The 25,481-nt window shown below is 39.4% G+C and overlaps 1 protein-coding gene across 6 annotated transcripts in view; it reads left to right on the plus strand.

Moving 5' to 3' along the window:
• RBMS1 (RNA binding motif single stranded interacting protein 1) overlaps window positions 1-25,481 on the plus strand; it is a 197,432-nt gene that overhangs the window by 95,072 nt on the left and 76,879 nt on the right. For all 6 annotated transcript variants that reach the window (XM_075070167.1, XM_075070168.1, XM_032782072.2 and 3 more), the window contains exon 2: window positions 10,126-10,301. In XM_075070167.1, coding sequence (XP_074926268.1) covers window positions 10,126-10,301 — 176 coding nt within the window. The remainder of the gene's footprint in view (window positions 1-10,125; window positions 10,302-25,481) is intronic.

Here is a 25,481-nt window from a genome sequence, read left to right on the forward strand (position 1 = left end):
CCCCCCCCCCCCGTGGATGAGACCAGACTACTCACTCTTGATATGGGGTGATTCTGGCACCAGAACAGGGTGGAATATTAGGTGTCCCATTGGCCTCTTACAAATGGTAATAACTTTAAACACTCTGCTGACTAACATAGTAGTCAGCCTATATTTGACATTTGTATGTTAGCAGCTGTGCAGTAATTAGTCTCTAAGTCTTATTCAGTCTCTGAGGCTTGATCTACACTAAAACCTTATATTGGCCTAGCTATGTTGGTCAAGGATCTGGGGGGGGGGAAAAAACATACTCCTGACAGACACAGTTATGCCAACAAAATCCCCAGTGTAGACACAACTAAGCTGCTGGAAGAGTGCTTCTGTCAGTGTAGCTAGGGAGGTGGTATTCCTATACAGATAAGAAAAGCTCCTACAGTAGGTATACACTGCATTTATGTGAAGGGGCCATGCCAACAGAGCTATTCTTGTAAATGCTGGAAATAGCTAGAACCATGTGCTGTTGGGAAGTATATCCAGAATTACACATAATGTAAATTAAGTGAATGGCGTAAGTACTGATTTTAGAGCGACTGTGACTTGCCATGTGTAAGATTGTATTTATGAAGCTTAAATACAAAGCTGCATGTTCAAGCAACAGAAAGCATATAGAATTAATGCTGACTTTGTAGACAGTATCCAAATGAGTTGTGTAGACTGAGACATCCATAGCAATGTGCCACCTCCTTTTAAACCATCATGTAATAATTATTTGTAGTGCCTAAAGGCTTTGCTCAGGAATGAGGAAGGGGCAGGGGAGCTATGTGTTAAGTACAGGACACATACATAACAAAAAGTTGGTCCTTACCCAAAGAGATTACATTCTAATTTTAAGATTGGGGTGGTGTGTGCACATAGTAACAGTGAGACAGTTATGCTAAGTGTAACAAGCAGCAGACACAGCAGACTTACAGTCACATACAATGTGTTTTTAATAGGACTTGATTCCCGTATACACAGACATGCACAAGTTCTTCAGTGTTTAAAATTTATATATATATATATATATATATATATATATATATATAAAAAAAAAAATAATAATATAGAATAAATAGAAAATGACATGCCAGCTCTCATGTGAGCCAGAAAACGCATCTGTGGTCTAACACTGTGACAAACAATCTCACAACAGTTCCAGTGCTACCAACGCTATGGAGTTTGCCAAAAAAGCAGATGCTTCTTCCAACAGATATCTTTCATGGCTTAACATTTGTGTCCTGTAATTACTGTCTAAAGGGAAGAGGGGAATGGCAGGATATTGCAAAATGAACAGGAACACAACATTTTAGTTTAAATAAAAAAAAAAAAACCCAATTGTTGAAAAAATACTTAATCTTGCATTATCTAATGATTAACATTTTTATAATTTGATATTTAAATATTTTTAGTTTGTATTTTAACAGGATATAGAATTTGAAACAGAAATATAGCATTAATTGGTAAAATGTGTTTTATTAGCAGCATCATGCGAGGGTATTTCACAGCCCATTACATGCGATATTCAGTGCAAGTATCAAACAAACTGAAAACAACATTTCTAGTGCTCATCAGTGTTCCGTATGGAACGCCTTACTCTGTGGAGTTGGGGTAGGAAAGAGAGACTATTTGCTAGAGCTATTCGGGAAGCATTTCTGATCTCTTGAAAACTTTAGATGAAAATGGAGAAAGGTTTCATTTTTTGTCAGAATTCATCTTTAAAATTTTTCATGTTTTCAACAGCTGAAAACCAAAGGGTTTTTTTTTTTGTTTTTCTTTTTTTAGGGGGATGGGGAGAGGGAAAGGGGGAAGGAAGAGGTTTGTTAAAGGGACTTTTGCTGCAGAAATGTTTGCTTTGACAAAAAAGCCATTTTTCTTCTAAAAATAATTTTTTAGGGGGAAAATTTACTAGTCTACTATTTTATACTAGTACCATTATTCAAAATAAAAAGGCATTGGGCAGCTCTCTGAATAAATTTAAGTGAGTTTATGGTGTCTAAATCTCAGTACAATGCTCTTATATCAAAAAGGTTCCCATAATCCTAAACGCTGTTTACTGGGATCTAGGTCTTTTTGGCCTGTTGAGACATACGTAGATGTGTAGCTGGGGCAAACAGCAGACTTCAAAGCAAAATGATGCCTAGCACCCTGAGAAGGTAAGAGCAGTGTGTGGATTCATGCTGTACCTACTCAAGTGGTACCATAGGTTAACTTGTCAAAGCCTAATGCTGAAGCTTGCAGTTGAATACCAGGGGTGCCTGTGTTTTTGCAGCCTCCAAATGAGATAGTTAATGCCCCCAGTGAAAGCTGAGCTACACTGTTTTCTTAAGATAACTTTGGTGTCTGTGTGGTTAAGGAGATCTGAAGTTTTGAAAACAGTATTTAATGGATATCTTAATGTCTGTCAGGAGAGCACGAGTTTCATAAAGGGTGTTTCACAACAATAACATACTTGCTGACTTGCAGAGAAGTGAAACTATAAGAAAATTCCGAACATGCCCGCTCTGATCTAGCTGGATGTTTTTATGCATTGGAGTTTTGGATAATTTTCCATGAGGTAGATTAAATGCCTGAAATTGTATTTTATATAGGCTGATTTTTTGTCATCTACATTCTGGGCTGATGCGTCAGAAGCACATACAAGGGAGTTGTGGAGGACAATCTCAGAGGATAAGCCAGAAGGGACCATTATATCATTTTAATCTGACCTCTTGCATATTACAGGCCATTGGGACTTCCCTGAAGTTCCTGTTAGAAGTAGAACGTATCTTTCAGAAAAACACCCAATCTTTTATTTTAAAACTTCCAGTGATGGAGAACATTGTAATATTGCATTTCCTGATTCTAATTTATACCAACAAATGGAATACGTTCCCCAGCTTGTTGTATAAAGTAAAGCTCATGCTTTATTATTTGCATTCAATATTGTGCTCCTAGCTTATAGCTCCTGTATAAACTTATTAATATTTAATTAAATAAAATTGTTCCAAAGAGCTTCTGTTTGGTTTTTGCTGTAATCACAGCTTGATTCCTTTTTGCCTGGGCTAAAACTTAGCAGCAAGTGCCCCATATCTTCCTACTCAATGAAGAGTTGACCACAAAAGCATGCAGATATCATCTGTCCCAGCAGCTCACAGTTCCCAGCAGAAAGCTCTCATCTTCCTTCAGGCACTTGAGTTTCTTGACCTTCCCTGGTTTCCTCCTGATTAACTCCCCTAGATTACCTGTGGTAATGCTGCATTCACGGATCTCACCAAGAAGCCCACTGAGGCTTTAGAGAGTAAAATATGAATTAACTTCCAGAGTGTAAATTTAGTTTATTTTTAGATTTAAATTGCCCTGTCATGCCTCAGTTGCCTGGCTTGTGCAAGTTGCTGTTCTGATATAGACAGCAGAAACTTCGGAGCCTCCTCCAGGAAGTTGAAAGGCAGAGCTGAGAGGAAGAAAGGATGGGTAAGGAAAAGCCTGTCACCAGCCATGAGCAGGAGAGTTGTTGCAGGAAGTCACTGATAGCTTGTACAAAGGAGCAGAATTAGCTCAGCTGTCTTTTTCCCCTGCCTGCTCTCTTCCAGCGATAGCTTATATGCTTTAGTGTTGGTAGTCCTGGGTCCAAGAGGCAGGAGTGTGTGCCTCCACTGGCACTGATGGAAGAGCCAGTCAGTGAAGCTTTCAGAAACACTGCTTGGAGAGAACAAGCAGATCCAAGAGTAAGGTCTTCAAGGGAAGAAAGGCTTATTCTTTTGCTTCCATTGAAACTTCAGAGATGCTTTCAAAGCAGCCCAACTGTGAATGGCTCCCTTTGCCTCTTGCAGCTTGCACTGCTCCCCACACCTAGTTTAATAGTATTTAATAATGCAAAGCTTTTGTGTGATGTTGTCCTCTGCATGGAAGGGACTTGCCTGTTCTCAGAATGCACTTGTTTCTGTTTCCAGCCTCTGGAGCATCAGTACCCTTGCCAGATGAGGAGAAAGGTCTGAACAAAGGAAAGAATGGAGTAGGCTTTGAATATCCATGGAGATTTCCAGACATACTGGTTTGCAGTGATCTCTTTGGCACTGTGAGATCTGTCGCCCAGATGTCAGGCCCATAGCCCTGTGTGAAAGGGGAGAATGGAGTAAGTCAGAGAGACCTAGGAAGATGTGTAGGTCTCACATATAGAGCAGGTACCACTCTCCCCTCCGCTGCAGGGTCCTTCCTCTCCCCACAAGAGTTTAGGAGGTTGATAGGTTGTGGGTATGGAAGGGGCCAAGTAAGCCTGAGGACTTTCTCAACTGTGAGAGAGTCCAGAGGACCCAGCTCCCTAAAACTCCTTCTGTTGAGTTGGGTACTGGAAGCGCTTAGAAGCAGCTAGTTTTCTGATTCTGTGTCGGAGAGCTGACAAACTGCAGGAAGGGCCAGAGAGCCTGCCTGAGGACAGAAGATGCAAACTGCAACAGCAGGTCCTTCTGTGTCATCCATTGGGTATTCTTTTTCCTCAGTGGAAGTTGGACTCCAAAGACTTCCAGAAATCACCACCTTTGCTCAATCTGTCATACTGCATCAGAGAGGGTAGTTGAAAGATAGAAATTAATTAAAGGGAAGCCTGTGGGGCTCTCCCAGAGAAATCCTCACTACAGACATCAGTTTGTTGGGATAAGGAGCACACTGGAATGCAATGGCCCGGGTTCAGTGTTTGCTGATAAAAAGGAAGTGGAAAAGTCAACTGTCTTCATCAGAGAGCAGTCAGACTAATTTCTCTTTGGCATTTATTTTTAGCACAGAACATGCATCCTATTTCCAACCTCCTCCTGTTAGCTCATTGATTTGCTTTTGAGTAAAGGATAATAACTTAGTACTTCACTGGACAGGACATGTTCCATTTCCCTCAGTCCAAGGCATCTTAATGCACGTGAAGCTTTACCTAAACTGTGGACCAAGGATTTCATCCTCCAGTTTAATACCTATCCAGAACCTTTCAGGAGTAATGTTATCATTTAATTAGATTCAGCCCACCCATCTGCATACGCGCACACACACAGTTCAGTAATTTTGCATCAATACTAATTTGTATATTATCTCAACCTACCTACCTTTCATCAGCCCAATATTTTAAGTGGATTAAGTGGTAGGTACTTCATACGTAATTCCTTGACTATAACTAGTTGAATGCCAAGGACAAGATTCTCTAGAACCATCCAAGTGGCATTTTAGACTAAAACAGGCACCTTGTGTATGCTATAAGTAATTTACAATCTGTTCTTCTATTAAACAACATAAAAAAGACTTTTATTTAAAATGTGAATTTCTCCCCCCTCCACCCCACATGGAGCATATCGATTAAACAGTAAAATATAATTAAATGCACGATATTCAACTCCATAAACATGCTTTTATAGTCTGAATTAAATTAGAGAGCTATAGATGAGTGGGACAGGAGTAGCATTCTGTGTCAGCATGCGGGATCTTCAGGTTCAAGTCCCCTTGTTTGAGTTTCCCAGGGCAGTTAGAGACTGGGAGTACTGAAGGCGGTCTGCTGGACTCCTGGGTCAAAGGAAAATCCTGAAGCACCAAACAGCAACCTTTCCCTTTGACTGTGAAAAGAGTCCACTTCTCCCTGTCTGAAATGATCATGGCTGTGACCCAAGTCCTCAAATACAGATGAGTTTATCTATACATTTCTAATGAACCCATCACTGTAGTATCTAGTATATAAAATTAAAGAAATAATGGTTCAGTCCTAAAGACCATACACTCCCATCACTTTGTGCTCCTTTCTTATTCGGGATTACATATGGTTATAAGGTTGTTTAAATGGAGGAGGGAGAAAAATTCTTGTTAACCTCTGAGAATAGGACAAGAAGCGATGGGCTTAACTTGCAGCAAGGGAGGTTTAGGTTGGACATTAGGAAAAACTTCTTAACTGGGTGATTAAGCACTGCAATACATTGCCTAGGGTGATTGTGGAATCTCCCATCGTTGGAGGTTTTTAAGAGCAGGTTAGACAAACACCAATCACAGATGGTCTAGATAATACTTAGTCCTGTCTTGAGTGCAGGGAACTGGACTAGAAGATCTTGAGGTCCCTTATGGTCCTACACTTCTATGATTCTCTGATTATTCCTGTTTGTTTGTTTGTTTTTTTATATCCAGAGGAAAAGCTGACAGGCAATTCTTCTGTTACAAAGGGACTGCCTGTGTCAAAAAGGATGACCTTTCACAGTCATATAAGAGGAGCAAAGGCTTTGCCTTCCTCAGATGAGGGCCTTCCACTGGGAATGCTCAGCCCTTGAAAATTTCACCTTAGTGACCATTACCTGTAACTTTTCCATTGATCACTGCTCTCAGGATGAGGTTGTGAAGGATTAGCAGTAGGGTCTCTGAGTGAGGCTCTGAGGGCTTTGAAGAATCTCACCAATGAAACAGGGAGGCGCATGGTATAGCAATAGAGTGACCTATTTTATGCAGAAGGTGAGTCAGTGTGTGTTGAAGGGGATATAGAGGAAACTCCTGGGGGAAAGTCTAATAGCTGATTAGTTCTGGGAATGAGTAGTAGGAAGGAAATGGTAAACCAATGTGGACTGGGGATGACATTTATAATGAAAAGAGATATTGTTACTACACAGCAAAGACCATCTATTCTTCAGCTTTATTAATCATTTACACTGATTTAGCTTTAATTTTAAGATCCTGTAATTCATTTCAATAGAAAATGTTCCTGTAGGAACATTAGGAATTAATGTGTTGCCTTGCAGATTCCAGTTTAAAAATCACATTGCCAAAAGTTTAAGTTCATATCACTAGATCAACTTCTGCTCTTAAAGAGACTCCGTTTTAATTTGGAGCAGAATTTGTTTTGTAAAATAAGCTTTTATAAAACATAAAACTAATCGAAACATTTGCAGTTAATGTTTATAAAATCTGCTATTAAGCAAACACATTCCCAACAGTGTGTCAAACCTAAGCTACGCAACAATAAGAATTTGAAAGTAAAACTAGCAACAAATAAAAGTGAAACTAGCATAATTGATTTGTCATTGTACATGCTAAGAGTAGTATAAGAAGTAAATAAAGAGTGTAAATAGTAGCAAATGAATTTTACTTTTTCGGTTATTTCATTAATATAAGAGCGTTACTGATAAAATAGGTAAAGAAATTTGCTTACAGTGTATGGTTTTAAGATGTCACTGGCCATTTAATCAGAGTTATTGTGTTTCTGAGTCTCTCTTTTGAACATCTGTAATTGTAAAGCATTTTGAGGTGGGTAAAGTTGGAAGAAACTGGCAGCCACTGAAAGCTGTCTGTAGCTTTAGGAACACAACATTGCATAGACTTACATTCACTTCCTATTTGAATATAACTACTAGGACCAGAAGCAATTTCATGTTTAAGAAAAAGCTTAAATTCTTCATAAATATGTGTCTTGGTACTTTCCCCCTGCACTCACGAGGAAAAACTCTCTCTCCACTTGCCACAAACTAGTAAGTGAGGTATTGTTCCCTCCCCTCCCCCACGCACACACAAACCAGTTTATAGTGTGGCAGTGGCCAAACTTACGGACCCTTTGAGCTGCATGCAACAATCTTCTGAATTTTGAGAGTTGAGACACACCTGATGAGGCTTCAGTCCCACAGGAGGTACCTGCCTGGACTCGGAGCTTCAGCCCTGCTCCTGCTGAAGCCCCAAGCCCCGAGAGGCATGCCCTGCGGGGCTGAAGGCCTGAGACGTCCCTCCCTGCTGGGCAGAAGCCCCTACTCCATCACCCTGATGCAAGGCAGCGGTCCCAAGCTCCCCCTGCCCCTTGGTCTGGTAGGTGGATGAGGGGATGTAGGGGGCTCCACGAGCTGCACTTTAACTGTAAAAGAGCCCAGTTTGCCCCCCCCCCGTTATAGTGTTTACATTCTTCATAATATAACAAGATTTTATGATCTAAATTATATACAAAGTGCGCACAAAAAAAGCATTGAAAATAGTTTCTATTTGCTATATGTGTATATTATAATTGCTATCTAAGAGCCAAATTTTGGCCTCATACTTATGCACAAGTGTGACCGATTTCAGTGGAAGTTGTGTGTGTATAATATAATATGAGGAAAGCAGTTGACTATGAAACTTTAAACAGAACAATTGTATCTTTCGTCAACTTACATATTAGTGTACCTTTCAAAAGAGACCGATTTAGGGAAGGGAATAGTATTATGCAAGCCTAGCTTTTAGTGCAGTATGAAAATTTTCTAAAGTTAATTCCTTTGTGCATAGCTTAAAACCCTAAAAAAATTTCTTTGCATTAGTGGAAGCAGTATGCTCTAACTGCATGTATAGTGATGCTACAGTTAAGAATTCCTCAGGGTTTCCATCACAAATTTAAAGGGAAGGTTTAATTTCTTTCCAATTTTGAATCATGCCTGGACAAAACTTTGGGTCAAGACTTGAACTCAAAATGTAAATCTTTCAAAAGAAATTTGATATTTTATAAAAAGAGAGAAATACAATTAGGATTAGCTACAAAGGTGTGCTTATATCTGATATTTTTCTCTGTTTACAACAGCATGCCTCGCCTTCCCCACCCCCCATGATTCCTGAATGGTTTCGCTCTTCTCGTGTCCTAAGTGTCCACCTCCAAATCTATATTAGAATTCACCTTTGTTCACTTTTCTTCCATCCTAATCTATTGTGACTCTTTACTGCTACCTTCCCAAGCTGTGGTGCTCTGAAGTTTTGCAGAAAAGGGACTCTGCCTTGTGGACACACTCTACCAGGGTAAACCTTGCAATTTATGGAATTTACATATGTAACCTTAGCTCTGCCCCATGTCTATGCATATGCATTAAAATGTTCTTTAATTACAATATCACATATTTTTTTGTAAGGGAGTTCCTTTCTGGTTCTATTGTGTCATATTGTGCTATGATTTAGGCACAGGATTAGGATTCGGGAGTTCTTAAATCAGTTCCCATCTCAGCCACTTGCTTTCTGTAGGACTATAGGCAGGTCACTTAGGGCTAGATTATTAAAAAGTATTTAGGTGCCTAAAGTTGCTGAGAGGTGCCTAGTGGTATTTCACCATACCTTTGTTCCTAACTCCCACTGAAACTTTAATAATTTGGATTTATATGAGCTCTTTATCTGAGATTCTTGAAGTATTTCAAAAACACTGAAATCAGTAGGAGTTAGTCACATGGGCACACCTGAAAATTCCACTGGGTACCTAGGTGCTTAGATACATTTAAAAATCTGGTCTGTAACCTTTGTTCTCTGTCTGTAAAATAGTGACATAATAAAAATACTTCCCTACTATGCAGGGAACTTATGAGGATAAATCAATCTGTGTAAGGTACGCAGAGACAAGAGTGATAAAGAAGGATTTTTTGCTATGGAATTTAATATTTACCTTCTATAGTTCTGTTGTCATTAGAAGTACAAATTTACTCTAGTTGTGAGCTCACTGTAAATAAGTGTGTGACAGTTTGTAAGATGTCACAATACCCTATAATAAATGTTGATGGGAAAAGATAGGAAAAGGAGAGAGAAAAACTGGATTAACCCAACAAAAAAGGCCCACTGATATGATCAAGCACAATGTTAAAATCTTGCTTCAGAGTAACAGAAAGTGTGAAACCAGGAATTAGTGGACCAGAATTGATGTATCACATATTAGGCTTAACTGGTGGACAAAATAATGAGAGGGAAGGGTTTTTTCACTCGCCACTCTCTTTTTGGCATCCTTAAAGAAAGACATTTTGGAGGGAAAATAAGAGATCATATGGAGTCTACTGGCATGAGACTCACTATCATGGCTGCCACCCCTCCCCCCACCATCTCCTGGGAGCCCAGGCCATTTTCATCCTAATCCTGAGAGGTGTCCTGATCAGAACAGCCCAGAAAGAGGGATCCAGAAGACGTGCAGAGGGTATATGTATTATGAATCGGTGTCTTGCACTTAAATTGTTTGAAATTTATTATTCTGTGTATTAGAGTACACCTAATGATCCCATGCCAAATATGGTGAAAACGAGTGTATTTAGAATACGAGTAACTGCACAGAAATAACATGTTCCAAGTAGCAGGTGTTCTGTTCATTCTGCAATTACTCTGTATTTCATTCTGACAATTCACTCTCTCTTTATTTTGTAGCCGTCCATTGTACCATCCCACCCAATGGCTCCTCCTAGTCCCACCACCACCAGCAGTAATAACAACAGCAGTAGCAGCAGCAACTCAGGTTGGGATCAATTAAGTAAAACAAACCTTTACATAAGAGGACTGCCTCCAAACACCACTGACCAGGACCTGGTAAAACTATGCCAACCGTAAGTGCTACTCTTAAAATTCAGTCTTTTAAAACTTACAGGACATTTGTGATGTGCGTGCTAATGTTACGAGGCGAGAAGAAATCTAGCCCCATGTTTCGTATTCTTGATTAGGCAATGTGATGCAAAATGTCAGCTTTTGAAGTCAGTAGGAGCTGAGCGTGTGTGGCACCTTCAGAAGCAGAGAACAGACTAAATATATAGTAAAGATGTGTATCCCAGGTTCCTGATTCAAAAACCATGGACACTCATACTGCTGACTGCTTGTTTATCTGCTGTAATCATAAAAGATTAAAAACATTTGAAAATTATCGAACAATTGTGTAGCTTGTTTTTAAAAGCATATGATTAAGATCTTTTCCGTTAGCAACAAATGTAGCTGCACCAAGACAAACCTCTAGTGTAATAAAGCTGCACCAGTGTAAACTTGCGCTGGGACAGCTTTCACCAATTTCAAACTAGGATTTACACTAGTGCTGTACGATTGTTCTAGGGGTTTGCTATAGTGCAGCTACATCAGAGCTAAAAACTGCTGTGTAGACATAACCTACAGATTCTTTTTTCAGATAACACTGTGTAGCAAAGTTTGTATCAATGGGTTATTGTACAAATCCATGCATTTTGAGCATTTCTGAAAATGGTGTGGGTGTGTAATTGTTATTTACACTATTTTTTTTAAAATCACATTTCTTCTCTGGAACGTATTATTCTTGACTGCTACATTGACTTTCTAAAAAATGTAAAGATTCACAACACACTTGCTAGACTATTATTGAAACAAAATATTATACCTGTAAAATTCACTGATGGAAAGTGGAAACTGAAACTTACAGGCTATCTGGTAAACAAGGAAAGTCCCTAATTTTTCATTCCTGCAAGAGTACACTTCAGTAGTTTAGCTGTATAAGGAATCTCTCTGAGTATCTCAAACAGCGATTGAACCTCAAATAACCTTATTAATTACACAAGCTTTTGTCTCCCATTTAACAGATTAGTAAATGAGGATATGTCAAAAGACTTATCCCTGGTCACACCACTAGTCAGCAACACAGCCAGGAAAAGAACCCTAAGTCCTGGCTCCCAGTTTATTTGAACCATTAGATGACACTCTGGAAAAATAGGTGCTGGGCTGTTGATTTGTACTTTAGCACAACTTTTTTGCCGTTCTGTCTGTAATTTCATAAATTCATGTACATTAAATCTGGAGGGGTCATATTTAGGTTTGATAGAATTTGAGTTATAATTTCAATGGATAATATCTATATTTTTAAGCATTTTTTCTATTTTAAATGTTCACAGTTGCTGTGAAATTATGGGCGGAGGTACCAGGTAGAAGCTTTATAAACATTAAAACACAAATTGTCAATATCACGTTACAATATGCAAAGTAAATATCCTTAAATCAGACTAAGTTTTCAAGCAACATTTTTCTGACTTTGTCTATAAATTTCAGTTGTTATCGATATGAAAAAATTGTGTGCGTATGTGGTGGAATCAACCTTTACTGACACTTAACAGATAAAAATAAATCTTTCCAGCCTAATCACTCATATTAGTTGATTTTGTCAATTTGTCTGGCAAGGCAGGATTGTTCTCTGTATTATGTCTTTGAATGGTCTCTGTATTTCATTATCCCAGTGATGGAGCTTTCACCACATTCTCTAAGCTGTATTCCAAAGTCTAAATGACCTCACAGTTTCCAGATTTTCAAATTATGTTCAGAAGGTGCAGTTTAAATACATACATGACATTTGTTCACTTTTTTTATTTTTAGAGTCCTTGCTCTCCTATGTCCAAGTAGAGTCTCTATTTTAAGGAGCACTGGGTTTTCCCCCTTCTTGCTCCCTCTTATAAAAACAGGGTTCTTTGATCAGTTTTGGTCCCATATAACTGTCAGTTATCTTACTGAAGTTTTTTACTTTTTTTTCCTTAAGTAGTGTGGGTAGTGCAGGTCAGTTGATGAAGGTTTATTTTATAGTAATGAGATCAACATATGTTATGCCAGTATTCTTGTCATTTTCACTGATGAAAATGAGTCCAGAATTAGTTATTCCAGAGACTGTACCAATCCATAGCTGCTTTTTTGGCTGCTCGCTCTCAGAAGTTCTTCACACCTCCCTGATGACATGCCTGTTTCAAGGACACCATTTGTCCTCTTCCCAAATAGTTGCTGCACAATGCTGGTATATTTCTGTGATCTCCCCCCTCTTCAGATAGCTCATCAGCTTCCTTTTACAGGAAGGTCTATTCAGCTGGATAGATCTAAATACTTACAACTCCTGTCAAAGTGCTTAACACTTCTAAAAAATCAGGCCCAAAGATACTGAGTACCCAAAAATTGCAGCATCTAAAATAAATGGCTGTTTTTGAAAATTTTGGCATCACTGTAAACATCAGGCTCACAGGTCCTCTCTTCTTACTATTCTTTCTCTTTCTTTTCTGCCACATCTATAGCCCTCCTAACGTTGTTTACCTGCTCAGCAATAGTTCCTGCCAGCTGCTACCAAATGTTACTACCAGTTGTCTACCTCCTTCCAGCAGTGTTTTGTTGTTGCATTTTTGTCCCATTTCTCATAATTTTGTTCTTCTCATTTTCTTAAACAGGCCGTGTCCATTATTCCTGTAGTCTTTATATCCAGTTCAGATCAAATTATATGCAAAGATAACATAATTAAAAATCCTGGGCTACCAGTGCGAAAAGTGGTAGGAATGGGGGGTTGTGGGTGGGTAAAGGGGAGAAAACAAGAATATAAAAATCAGCAACTGTATAATAGCTTTCTTTCTTTCTTGACATCATATGGTCAGAAGAACTTTAGACTTTTAGATTTTCAAAATATTTTTTTATTAATGACTGGTTTGTTTGAAAGACATTACTATAACAGTTCCAAATCTTCATGGCTGAATATTGTATCTGTGGAGAGAGAAAAAATATTACACCTAATTTAGAAAAATGAAATTTTTATTGAGAGAAAATTACATACTTCTGGTTTGAGAAATTTTATGTTTATTGCAAAAATAAAACTTTGTGCTTTCAGGATAATACTCACTGTTTCTTGTGATTATAATGAAAGAGCTGGGCCACCTAACAGGAAAAAAATTAGACTTATTATAGTGTATGTCCTGAAAGAATAAACTGGCTCCATTTGGACATATTCCAAACAGAAGAAGATTCTCATAAATATTACTAAAAATGGATCAGATAATTAATTTTGTGAAAGGAGCCATTCATAAATTATGAAATACTACAGCCTTGCACATGCAGATGACTTCTCTGAGATTTAACTCATTCTAGATACATGTGTGGTAGAAGAGGTTTTTTTCCCTTTTTTTTTTTAAATTGTTTTTTAAAAACAATACAGAAGCACATTCAGGATCCTCCAAGTTGAGATTGAAGGGGTTGTTGCTTCTCTTCAGTAGCTGACTGGTATCAGGAAGCACTCAATAACTTTAAACATTTTGTCATCTTGAGCAGACTTCTGTTATCTCTCTCGGTGCTTCCCCAGTTTGTGTATGTGTGTGTTTCTGGCAATCACAGAAAAAAATATAATTTTTTTCTGGTTTTGTTCTTTGCCTCTTGAATTGGGCAAAGGTTCTGAATTATTTGCTCAGTGTGTAGTTCATTATAGAATGATCTTTGGATATGTCTTCGCTACAGAGCCTATTCTGGGATAACTATTTTGTACCTAGCTGCAGTTCATGAGCCGCTGGCTCTTGTCTTTTTTGTTTGCAAAACAAATGTGAGCTTGAGGCCTCTGAGGATAGATGAAGCTTCTGTGAGTTTTGTTTCTATGAGGAATTTCTCTGGTCAGAGATTCCTGTGTTAGAAGAGGAGAATGTCCTGTCTCAAGTCTCCATTTCTACTGAGGAACCAAGTGAGATTTCCAGAAGATTTTAAAATCCAAGATTTGGAACATTTGACCAAAAATCTGGATGGTTTTATTAAAAACTGTAGGCTTCTCTGCCAACATAGCCCTTTAGCAACTGCAGTTGATGTCAGTTCTATCATCTGGAAACAAGACTCTCCTGATTCAGAGGCTTAGTATTAGAGGCTCACTTTTGTGAATTATGGGAAGTTCCAGATGCCAAATTCTCACTTTCTGCAATTCTGTCTAAACTGTGCAGCCTTCCAGGAAGTAGTTGGGAGACATGGTATTTAGTTTCCAAACTGGATTTTGCAATATCCAGCTGCTCTCTGCCTCACAATAAGCAGCTGTTAATAGATGTGTGCTGAGTAGGTTAGGAAGTGGCCTAATAGATGCACTCTTTGGCAGATCCAGGATCTAGAAACCTAAACAAGAAGGGTGTGGAAGGATTAAGCTGTAATCTCATAGCCTGCCTTGATGCTACGAGCTGAATTTCATCTACCAACTCCTACTTAATTCTTTGTGCTATGCCCATTTCTTCAGGCCTCATGGAGAGAGGAGTTAATTTTGTCGATAAAATAAATAGTTACACATAATTTATTATGCTATATATAGATGTTTTAAGCATCCAAATAAACTACAGTTAGAGCACGAGCTACTTGTCATGCATATCGATTTTTATTTCCCTTTCCAAAACAGTTTTGCACATTGTACTGTAGTATTGAAAAGTCATATTCAATTGGGATTATTTTATAGCAGAATAACCAATCTTTAAATATAATTAGAGTATTTGAGTCACTATACAGAGTCTTCTATAAAAAGTTGCATATGTGGTTCTGATGGTACAAAGACTTTGTTTTTCTTCTCATGGCTTCATTCAGTAAGTTCGGTTCTGGCATTGAGGAGCTGGCAGTGATGAACATGAACAGTGGTTTTTATTTTGATTACATTCTTCTGGGAAGTTGCTATAGAAAGCTCTTCTCTAACTGCAGAACGGTAGAGCTTGTTCTGTTTGCAGTGAGGCCCTACAGTATATATGTAAATTGTATTCATTTATGCAGCACTTTAAATAATGCCTGTATGATTTTTTTGAAAAGTATGGAACTTTTCTGGAGAAATCGGAAAAAAAAATTTTGCCAATATTTTTCCCACTATAGAAACCTACTACTCCCTACCTCCTTTCCTCTGGCCCTTTTAACAACATACCAGTAGGAGCAGCTTGTCCTCTTCCTGCCAGATTGAAACAGCGTATTGTACTTTTTGTGAAGATGGATCGCCTGGGAGTGCAGATATTTTCAGATGGTATTAGTGTCATTTCCATTGAAAATGAAAAACCTACATTTCTGAATAGGCCATTTAAACACAAGCCTGCTATTCCAATCCTGCACTGTAAAAGCAAAAACATCTGGTCTGCCAGGGGCAGAAATATTGAAGAAGTAAAATGTTATGTTTATTAGGGTAGTGCCTAGGGGTCATCTGGGAACAGGGTCCCATTGTGCTAGGCACCTGTGAAAATCTGCAGTAGACTGCCCCTGCCCCCAAGAGCTTACAATCTAAATAGACAATACAGATGGAGGGCAAAGGAAATGAATGTAACATACAAACAGCGTGATCAGTGTGATGGCTGGCAAATGTCGTCATGTTTTCAGTATGTAGGGTGGTGGGGGTGATGTTATGTTAGGAGGATATTAGTTAAGTGGAAAGACAAAGGAAGGGGGGAAACAGGAGGGGTTGGAACAAACAGCCAATCAGCCCAGGCGAGAGAATGCTTACAGTGAAAACTGCAGAAAGCAGTGATGATATCATGAGTCTCTGTCTGTCCCTGCATGAACTGTTTTTGCAGCTGTTCTCCTGTCTTCAGTTTCTGGCTGGCTCCTTCCTGCAGTTTCTTTCCCCAATCCCATATGGCTGGGAGTGCCACATAGGTTCTCATGCCCTGGAGTGGATCTCCACTGCACAGTTCTGGGATATAGCGGTGGTACCATCCGGATCTCATTTTACTCCCTCTCTTTCAGTGCAGAAGTAGCTGGTGGAAGTGCGCTGTGCTGGTTTTTGAACTTCAGAATACATTATATGGGGCTTGTTTTAACTATAGCTTTTGTTTGGGTGCTGTTATGCAAGCTCACTACTTACAGTTTACAGTTAATGTATGAGGATGTGAAATTGCAAACTCTTACTCATATCAGCAGTCACACTGACTTGAGTGAGACTACTGATGAGATTAAGGTCCATTCATGTGAGCCAGAGCTTGCAGGATTCAGCCTGTAATTGGTAACTTGCTCTGACATGTACTCTAGGTGCTTTCAAGCATCTCAGTGTGAACCCTGCCTTACCACTTGTGACCTTTATGCCCAATCCACATGGTTGCTCAACCCTTCATCCTCCTCTTTCTTTTTGCCTACAGTTTACCTGCCACTCTTCTCTGCAGTGTTGCATCATCTTCAGCAAGAAGATCTGAAAGGTCCCAGGTCCTCTTCTACTGCCATTATATCAGAGGTCCCCAAACTCTGAGGGATGCAGAGGAGTGTTCAAGGGGGCGCGGCAGGCCCAGGCTGGAGCTCTGCCCTCAGCCACTTGCTAGGGTGCAGGGGCGGGCTGACCCTGAAAAGTCTGGTGACCACTTTATTACATCACTAATTCAGGATGGGGGTACAGAGAGTAATGCAGCAGACCTTCTTCCTCCTCATTGATGCTCCATAATCCCAGGCTGAGCTTTTAATTATTGCTGCTGAACTTAAATTTCTTCTATTCCAGTGCAGCCTAAATCACCAGGCCAGACCAGTTTAGGTATGTTCAGTTCCAAGCCTGGTTGGTAGCACTGCATCGCTTATATCAAACTATTCACAAACTAGTTTTAATATATTTTTAAACCATTTTTGCTCTGGATAGCTTCACTTAGGACTTCCTCCTTATTATGTTGTTGTTGTAGTGGATGTTATGTAGATGTTTAATTGGATTACAACTAGGAAAGCAGCTGGTTTAAGATAATAAAATCAGTGATATAATTACCACTGCAGACCATTGTTCTGTTCCAGGATGGTCAGAACATTGAAACACAATCTTGTAATGGTTGACTTTGTTTTACATGTACATGGGAAATAAATCTTGTAGAGTTTTTATTTTAAGCATTTGTTTCAGCAAAAAAGTAGCTGCACAACTTTAAAAATTGAGCATTGTGGCAGAGAGGTAACTAAAACTGTTTTCCTGGAAGGAGCCTGCTCATATTGAAATGATAGAATCAGATTTGGTAGACAGCTTTGTTTTCACAATCTAAGATTTTCGTTGACTAGTTTAATATTTTTTTGTTTTGGTCAAGAGCACCCAAAAGTGTGCAAAAAGAAATATTAATATAATTTAATTATATTAATATAATTGATATAACTGAAACTTGTCATGTGACCAGCCATTTGACGTGCTTGTGCTTCACTGTTCTTTGCTGCTATGTGATTATGACCTCCGATTGGGTTGTCATTTGTCTGCTCTGTTCATTTACGTTCAGTATTGATATGATGTGAATTAGAGTTTTAAGATTTACTGTAGAAGGGAGCTGCTGCTGCTCCTGTCAGTTAAGATCAGCACAGACATCCTTTTTTACGCATTAGGAGATAGATGTGGTTGGGATATAGTGAACTGCTTTACCAGTTCTGATTTTGTTTTTAACTCATTCAGAAAGGTGTTCTCTCTGATCACAATCTTTAAAGAACTTTGTACGTCTCAATCAGATTTTTAATGGTTATACAGTTCAAGGAAATAGGGGAATTGAAAGCTAAATTCACAGAAGTATTTTCTCTGAGTAGCTTCCTGTCCTGTAAGTTCTCCTGTATTCCTTTTTCTCCACTTAGTTATTCACTCCTTTCCTTTTGGTCTAGAGACTATAATGACAGACCTTCTTGAGCCAAGCTTCTTTTTGTTAAGTTAAATAGGTAAAGAAGTGACTTGATTAGTCTTGAGTGTCTACATGGGAAACAAATATTTAATAAAGGGATTTTCAGTCTAGCCGAGAAAGTTGTAACACGATTCAGTGGTTGGAAGTTAAAGCTTGATGACTTCAGACTGGAAATAAGGTGTACATTTTTTAACATCAGTTTAGCAAGGATTGTGGTGGATTCTCCATTACTGACAACTTTTAAGTCCAGGTTGTATTTTTTTCTAAAAGATGCTCTTTAGGAATTATTTTGGGGAAGTTCTGTGGCCTGCGTCATACAAGAAGTCAGACTAGATGATCACAGTGGTCCCTTCTGGTCTTGTAATATTTGAATCTAGGTGTGTCTGTATCTCATAGTTGCAGTGAAACTTCACATTCATTTTGCATTATAATTAAACAGAGTAGTGAAATGTGTTGTGTGTGGGGGGAGAGGTTTTTAAATCATTCTTAAGAGATTTTTATTGATTGATTGCAAACATCTCTGGACAAGAAATGAGTAACATCCTGTTTTATAGAAGAGTTTTATTCTACTTTTTAGGTGGGGGGGAAAAACAGAACTCCACAGTACATGACTGTGATGTTCAGTTATACTGTCTGGTACCAGCAGCTACTCTGTGTTCCTTCTTCAAGGCCTGCTGCTGTTGGCCTTATATAACACAGAGTCTGCAACACACAACTCTCTCAATTGTGCCTTCTCCACTTGCCCTGGCGCTTCACCTGTCTATTTTCTAAAACTAGTATTTCATTTAAAACCTTTTCTGCCTGTTGGTTGTTGCCATTGATTCTCAGCTGAGTTTAGTTGAGAAAAGAAGGGACCTCATTTCTATAGGAGCCCTTGTTGTCATTTTTAATAAGCAGGCCCAAGACTGATGGGAGACGGAGACTGAAATACCTTTATCCCTGACGGGTTATCTTTTCAGGAGACATTTGTGAATAATGGCGTTTGGGTGGCATATCATGGGAATTGTGCTTGGCATAAGGTGTTAATGTTGTCTTAAGTGGTAATTTCTGTGACGTGGTGATTTGCTAATGCACTTGAGCAAATTTAACTGTAACAAGCAAAGCTTCTTGCGTGGGTTCTAATGAGTGGCTGTACTGACATTGCACAGACGAAGGAAGACGCTGTCCCCTCTCCTAAGTGTTTACATATTAACTGGACAGAAAGTAAAGTTGAAAGATGTTTATAGTGCATGATCAAATAAGGGCCCACTCTCAAAGTAATCTTGATGGGTGCATGGATCTTTTTGTTCTAGATTCATGTCTTCTAGTGGATTATTATTGAAAAGCTTTGTGTGTTTTTAGGGGGAGCTTGAAGGAGTACCCAGAAGGGAAGAGAGAGTTGTCATTTCACGCCTGATCCTTTGAGGTGCTGTGCACCTCCTGAGATGCTTTTGTGTTTAAAGCAAAAGCAGGTAAAATCTTAACTTAATAGTAGCGACCATTGTAAACTCCATCTTCAATGTGATGATTAAATTTCTTCTAGATGTAAGAATAAGTCAAATAATAATTTTGACAGTCTGAGTCAGAATTTCCTTTGATGGCAACAGCACATTGGCAACCCTGGGTCCAGTTGTTCCCACCCTTCAGCGAGATCCACACGTGGATGAGTCATCATGCACAGCTTGTTCTTTGCTCGCAGAAGTGGGAGTCAGCCTCCTCCTCAGCACTCCACCCCAGGCCGCATCCCATGGAAAGTCATCTGTGGGGTCAGAGTTCTGATGCAGGGTGAGGCATGGACTATGGGAGAGGAATTCACTATTCATGTTTCAAAGTCAGCTGCTGGTGAAGGAAGCACTGGCTACAGTGGTCTGCAGCCACTCAGCTGAGGATTTCAAGTAAGGGAATTGTTATGGCAGCATGTTGCCTGCACATACTATGGGATCCACAGGCTTTCATTCTGTGGAGAGGCAATCCTTCTCCCCTACAGAAGAGCTTAGGGAAAAATCCGCTAGGAGCAGCTTATGGTATATTTTTCCCCAGGGACCCTTCTTGGAGGTTTTTCCATGGCAAGGTGTGGTCTGCCCTCCTGTGGGATATGGGAACATGATCCTTAGTAAGTAGCAGCAGTGTAGGCTACTATAAATGTTAAGAAGTATTAAAACAATCAGTTTAGCTGGCTCCAGACAGCTGATTCCAAAAACTGTCACTTCTCCATAAGCTATCCAGCATGATCCGAAGATTCAGACAGTCATTTTCAGCTACAGACACTCTTCAAAAGTGCTTCACAGCTTGGACTCTGAGTTGGATTTTCCCCACATGAACTTTCAGACTGCTATCTTGATGACAATAGGGGCAGTTTTCTGTAAAGAAAAGGAGGTCCCATATGAGAACAAGATTTTAAAATCAAATACTGCTTAGGCTCCAATGCAGTTTCACTTAAGTCTTTGAAACAATAGTTGTCTTGTTACCCACATTGTAAAAGGCTCATTCTACTAAAGTCTGAACGATGTAATGTTAAAATTATCCAGCCCTGTGAAGGAGAAAAGTGAACAGTTTTCTCTTGTCACATTCTGAGACCAATTATTTGTATTGGTAACATTTATTAGGGGGATTTTAATGCAGCATTGCTAATGTTCAGCACGCTCGGTAGGTTTGATAAAATAACCCTATGCCCAAATCATAAGCAAAATGAAAAATAAACCATTGCAATGTTTTTTGCATTTAAAAAGAACAGCAAATGTAAATAAACGAGCAAATTCAGGCCCTGCCAGCTCTGACTGTCCTTTGTTACTGAGGAAGTGGACAGAAAACTGTAAATTATCTTGAAAGTATGGTATAAAATGTTAACCCAGGGCTTGAAATCTTTCCCACAAACCCTACCATTCTATCTTGTAATGACATTCAAAAAGTGCCTCTTGCATTGGTGTAATTTAAACAACTCTTGACGCAAATCAAAGCTATAGACTCCCCCCTGCCCCTGGAATGTAGCTAACACCCTACCATTTAAAATATTAATGGTTGCAAACAGATATACAATACAGAGAAAAAAATTAATTAGAATGCCAAATGTTACAGTGCAGGAAATGTAAAAGAATCATTTGTGATGATAAAATGAAACAGCTGATTTTGAAGACTGTTCTTGTAACCTTTACTCACACAAACAGTTTCACTGAAGTAAGTGGGGCAACTCATGTGAGTAAGGGATACTTGTGCAATGGGTTGCAGGATCATGACTTTAGTAACAAAAATGAATTGCCATGTGTGTTCTGCACTTTTATCCTGTTGTTTCCATGTCCTCTCTTTCATCTAGTTTAGAATCCAACTCCATTTTTCCCAGAGAAAAAGCTTTGAAATACACTGATTTGCTGAGATCAGATCCTCTGCAAAATATTTATCTTGTTCTTTCGCTTGTTTTTAATTTAAGTTGGTACCAAAAGTTCCCTCTTAACCTCTCATATTAGAACGACACTGGCATATATTTTGGGCAAAAAATTGTGACCTTTTTATTCCGAAGAATATTAATTTTTTGTATCTTATGTGTATAGAAAGACATACTGCTTTAAAATACATTGTAGTTAATGATGTTTTATTTTTAAAAAGACATTATTTAGGATTTGGATATAAAGAATATTTCATATCATTGTGCTTTCTTTCCCCCCACCCCTTTTTCCATCCTTTTGAACTGGTATCTTAGCTTGTTTCACTCCATGTTAACAAGTGGGGTGTGGGTGGGGGTGTGTGTACAAAAATATGTCCACAAGAGAACAGCAGCCTTAATTTTTGCTTGTTATATATTTGCAGTATGATTCCAAGGGCCTAATCCTGGAAAGCACTGATCACCACCTGCGAGAGCCTACCTTTCCTATTGGTTGTAATGGGAGCAAGAAGACTCCCCAGTTTGCTATCAAACTCATGTTGGGTCTGTGTTGCAAAAGTCTTGGCATTTAAGCAGTATAAAAGCTCAATGCCAGTTGAACTGCATGCTCACTGTCTCCCCCTGGCCCCCCTTGTTGCACGTACACTAAGGCAAAAGTCTTCGCCATAGCATTCAGCCTGAATAATTTGGCTGGGTGCTTGGAAACTGTCCGAGGTAAAGTGAGAGAGCACTCCTCCTCTCAAGGTCAGAATGATCGCAGAGTTTCTGCATGTCACTCCTGTACTATAAGCATTCTTTCCCCTCCAGCATAGCTGGGCGGGGGAGTTGGGGGGAAGAGCCATGTAATATCTCTTTTTCTCCTGCCCCACATCACATCTCTCTGTATAATACTCTACAGAGCTGCTTTATGGGTCAATGGCTTGTGTATGGGGTATGTGTACCTCATGTGTGATTATTTCAGTTACTTACCACCCTATACCTCTCACCCCCGCCAGTATAGTAGAACCATGCTAGTTCTGCTGCAAAATAGACTTCTGCACCTGTAAAGTAGATGGCAGGTTTTGTGTCTCTGAGGTTTATGAACCTTTGTATTCTTGCATATAGAATTAAAGTATTTTAAACGCTTATTGATGTCAAACTGCTGAGCCTGATTCTGCTGTTTCTTACATTGATATTAATCATGAGTAACTCATTGAAAGTCATGCCACTTGACTATACAGTGCTATGCCAATATAAAAATGATGCAAAGAGACTCAAGATCAGTTTTCTGCTTCTTCTCAGATGAGCTGTGTGTTGTTTTGTTCCATGGGGAATTTTAGGATTATTTCTATCAATTTCTTTAATTGCTTATGCAGTCAAACTTCACTAATTCCCCTTAAAATCAGGGACAGCCTCTGCACATTACAGAATTTTGCAGATGAGCAAGTATGTGAACAAATAGGATGATACAATCAAGGATGCAGGATCACAAAATGCTCTCTGTCAAATTATTTTGAAAAGTGTAACTGTTGCAGGGTGACTAGCCCTTTTAAGGGGAGATGGGCCCAGCCCCACCTGTGGCTTATCAGCTGAGGCTGTGGAGTTAGGGGTCAGGTGATGGCTTGAGAGGTCATTTGAACTGGAGAATGGCAGGAGACCCTGGGTTAGGAGACAGAACCCAGCTATAGGTCCCAGGAGGCTTGAGGAGTGAGAACTTCAGGGTGTAGGAAGAATACCATGGGAGTTGCTGGGTCTGGGCTCTGGCTGAGAAGTGAGGGGCGGAAAAGCCTCAGGCAATTATAGCCCATGTTGGGCGAAGGAAATGCTTTATTTTGGTACTTTGCCTAAGTTCTACTAACTAATAAATTGTGTCCTGAGGCAAGGTCCTGAAATATACTGGTGTGGTATGGATTCATGCTGGGCTGGAGAAGTAGCCCATTGATGTACAGTCATTTAGTGCAGAGCATACATTCTGGTTCACTTAAACAGCGCAGCTTGTTTAAATCTCTGCTGCAAAGGGAGGAGAGGCCCACCAGATTTTAAGGCAAAAAGCTGTGGGTTAGTGATTCTGTGAATGGAGAAATAATGTGTTTCTAGGGTAGCAGGCATCTTAGTGTCTTGAGGGCGTATAGTTTTCCCATTTCATCTCTGTGGTAGTTAGACTAACCCTCTTCTTTCCATAAGTAACAGGCAGAAACTGAAATACTTTTGGGGGAGAGGATAATAAACTCCTAATTTTAGCTTGTGGTCCAGAGAAGAGTACCTCTCATCGCAGTGTTTGCCTTTGTTCCTAGTTTTCATCAGTGGGAGAGACTTAGGTCAGTAGAATTGTAAATAGTTCTTGAGAAGCTTACCATGAGAATGTCATAGTAGGTGCTTGAGTCAGTGATTCCTATCTCTGCAGAATCCAAGAGAGTTCTCTTCTGCTCATCCTTGTTTTGTCTCATTTTGACAACCCTAAGTTTGATCTCCTTCAGTATGGAAGAGACATACTCAGGATTTTTTCCTCAAGTTGCTTTGCTGTAGTGGCAGAGGTCAGAACTTGGCAATAACTGCTCTCCTTTATTTTTCTGGCAGGCAATTCCCTGGCATTCTCCTTGGTGAGCTCATCTCAACTACGGGTTTCAGAAGAACATCTGACTTGAGTGTCAATTTCTTCACCCTCTGACGTTCTGGCAATATAGTGTGATATAGAAGACAGCCCCAGTCCTTTCTCACTAAGCTTTAATTTGCTTGTAGATCTCTCTTATTGACCCAGTAATCTGTGAATTTTTGTGGTTTCTTCCGTTCACTGTAATTGCGTTTCATATTGTACTTTGAAAGGTATGGGTTATTTTAATCCCTGGAACAGCTTTTGAAAAGAATCACTGAATTCATAGAATTGTAGGATCCAAAGGGACTTCGAGAGGTCATCTAAACCAGTCCCCTGCTCTCAAGGCAGGACTAAGTATTATCTAGACCATTCTTGACAAGTGTTTGGCTAACCTGCTCTTAAAAATCTCCAGTGATGGAACAGCAGCAAAGAATCCTGTGGCACCTTATAGATTAACAGACATTTTGGAGCATGAGCTTTCATGGGTGAATACCCACTTCGTCAGATGCTCCAAAATGTCTGTTTAGTCTCTAAGGTGCCACAGGATTCTTTGCTGCTTTTACAGATCCAGACTAACACGGCTGCCCCTCTGATACTTGACTCCAGTGATGGAGATTCCACAACCTTTTTAGGCAGTTTATTTCAGTGCTTAACCACCCAGCCAGGAAGTTTTTTCCAAATGTCTAACCTAAATTGACCTTGCTGTAGTTTAAGCCCATTGCTTCTTGTCCTATGTTCAAAGGTTAAAGAGAGAATTTTTTTGCCCTCCTTCTTGTAACAACCTGTTATATACTTGAAAACTGTTATGATGTCCTGCCTCAATCTTCTCTTCTCCAGAGTAAACAAATCTAATATTTTAAATCTTCCCTCCTGGGCCATGTTTTCTAGACCTTTAATCATTTTTGTTGCTCTTCTCTGGACTTTCTCCAGTTTATTCACATCTTGCCTGAAATGTGGCACCCAGACACAGTACTTCAGTTGAGGCCTAATTAGTATGGAGCAGACCAGAAGAATTACTTCTCATGTCTTCCTTACGACACTCCTGGAATGATGATTGGCTTTTTTGCAACAGTTTTACACTATTGACTCATATTTAGCTTTTGATCCTAGACAGTCATTTCCCATTTTGTGTGTGTGCAACTGATTGTTCCTTCCTAAGTGGAGTATTGCATCTGTCCATATTGAATTTCATCCTATTTATTTCAGACCATTTCTCCAGTTTGTCCAGGTCATTTTGAATTTTAATCCTATTTCCCAAAGCACTCGCAACCCCTCCCAGCTTGATATCGTCCACCAGCTTTATAAGTGATGAAGATACTGAACAGAACCGGACCCAGAACTCATCCCTGCAGGACCCCACTCAATATGTCCTTCCAGCTTGACTGTGAACCACTGATAACAACTACTTTCTGAGAACTGTTTTCCAACCAGTTATGCACCCACCCTATGTAGCTCCATCTAGGTTGTATTTCTCTAGTTTGTTTTCTGAGAAGGTCATGCAAGC

The sequence above is a fragment of the Chelonoidis abingdonii genome, chromosome 10, assembly GCF_003597395.2.
Source record: "Chelonoidis abingdonii isolate Lonesome George chromosome 10, CheloAbing_2.0, whole genome shotgun sequence".
Lineage (NCBI taxonomy): Eukaryota > Metazoa > Chordata > Testudines > Testudinidae > Chelonoidis > Chelonoidis abingdonii.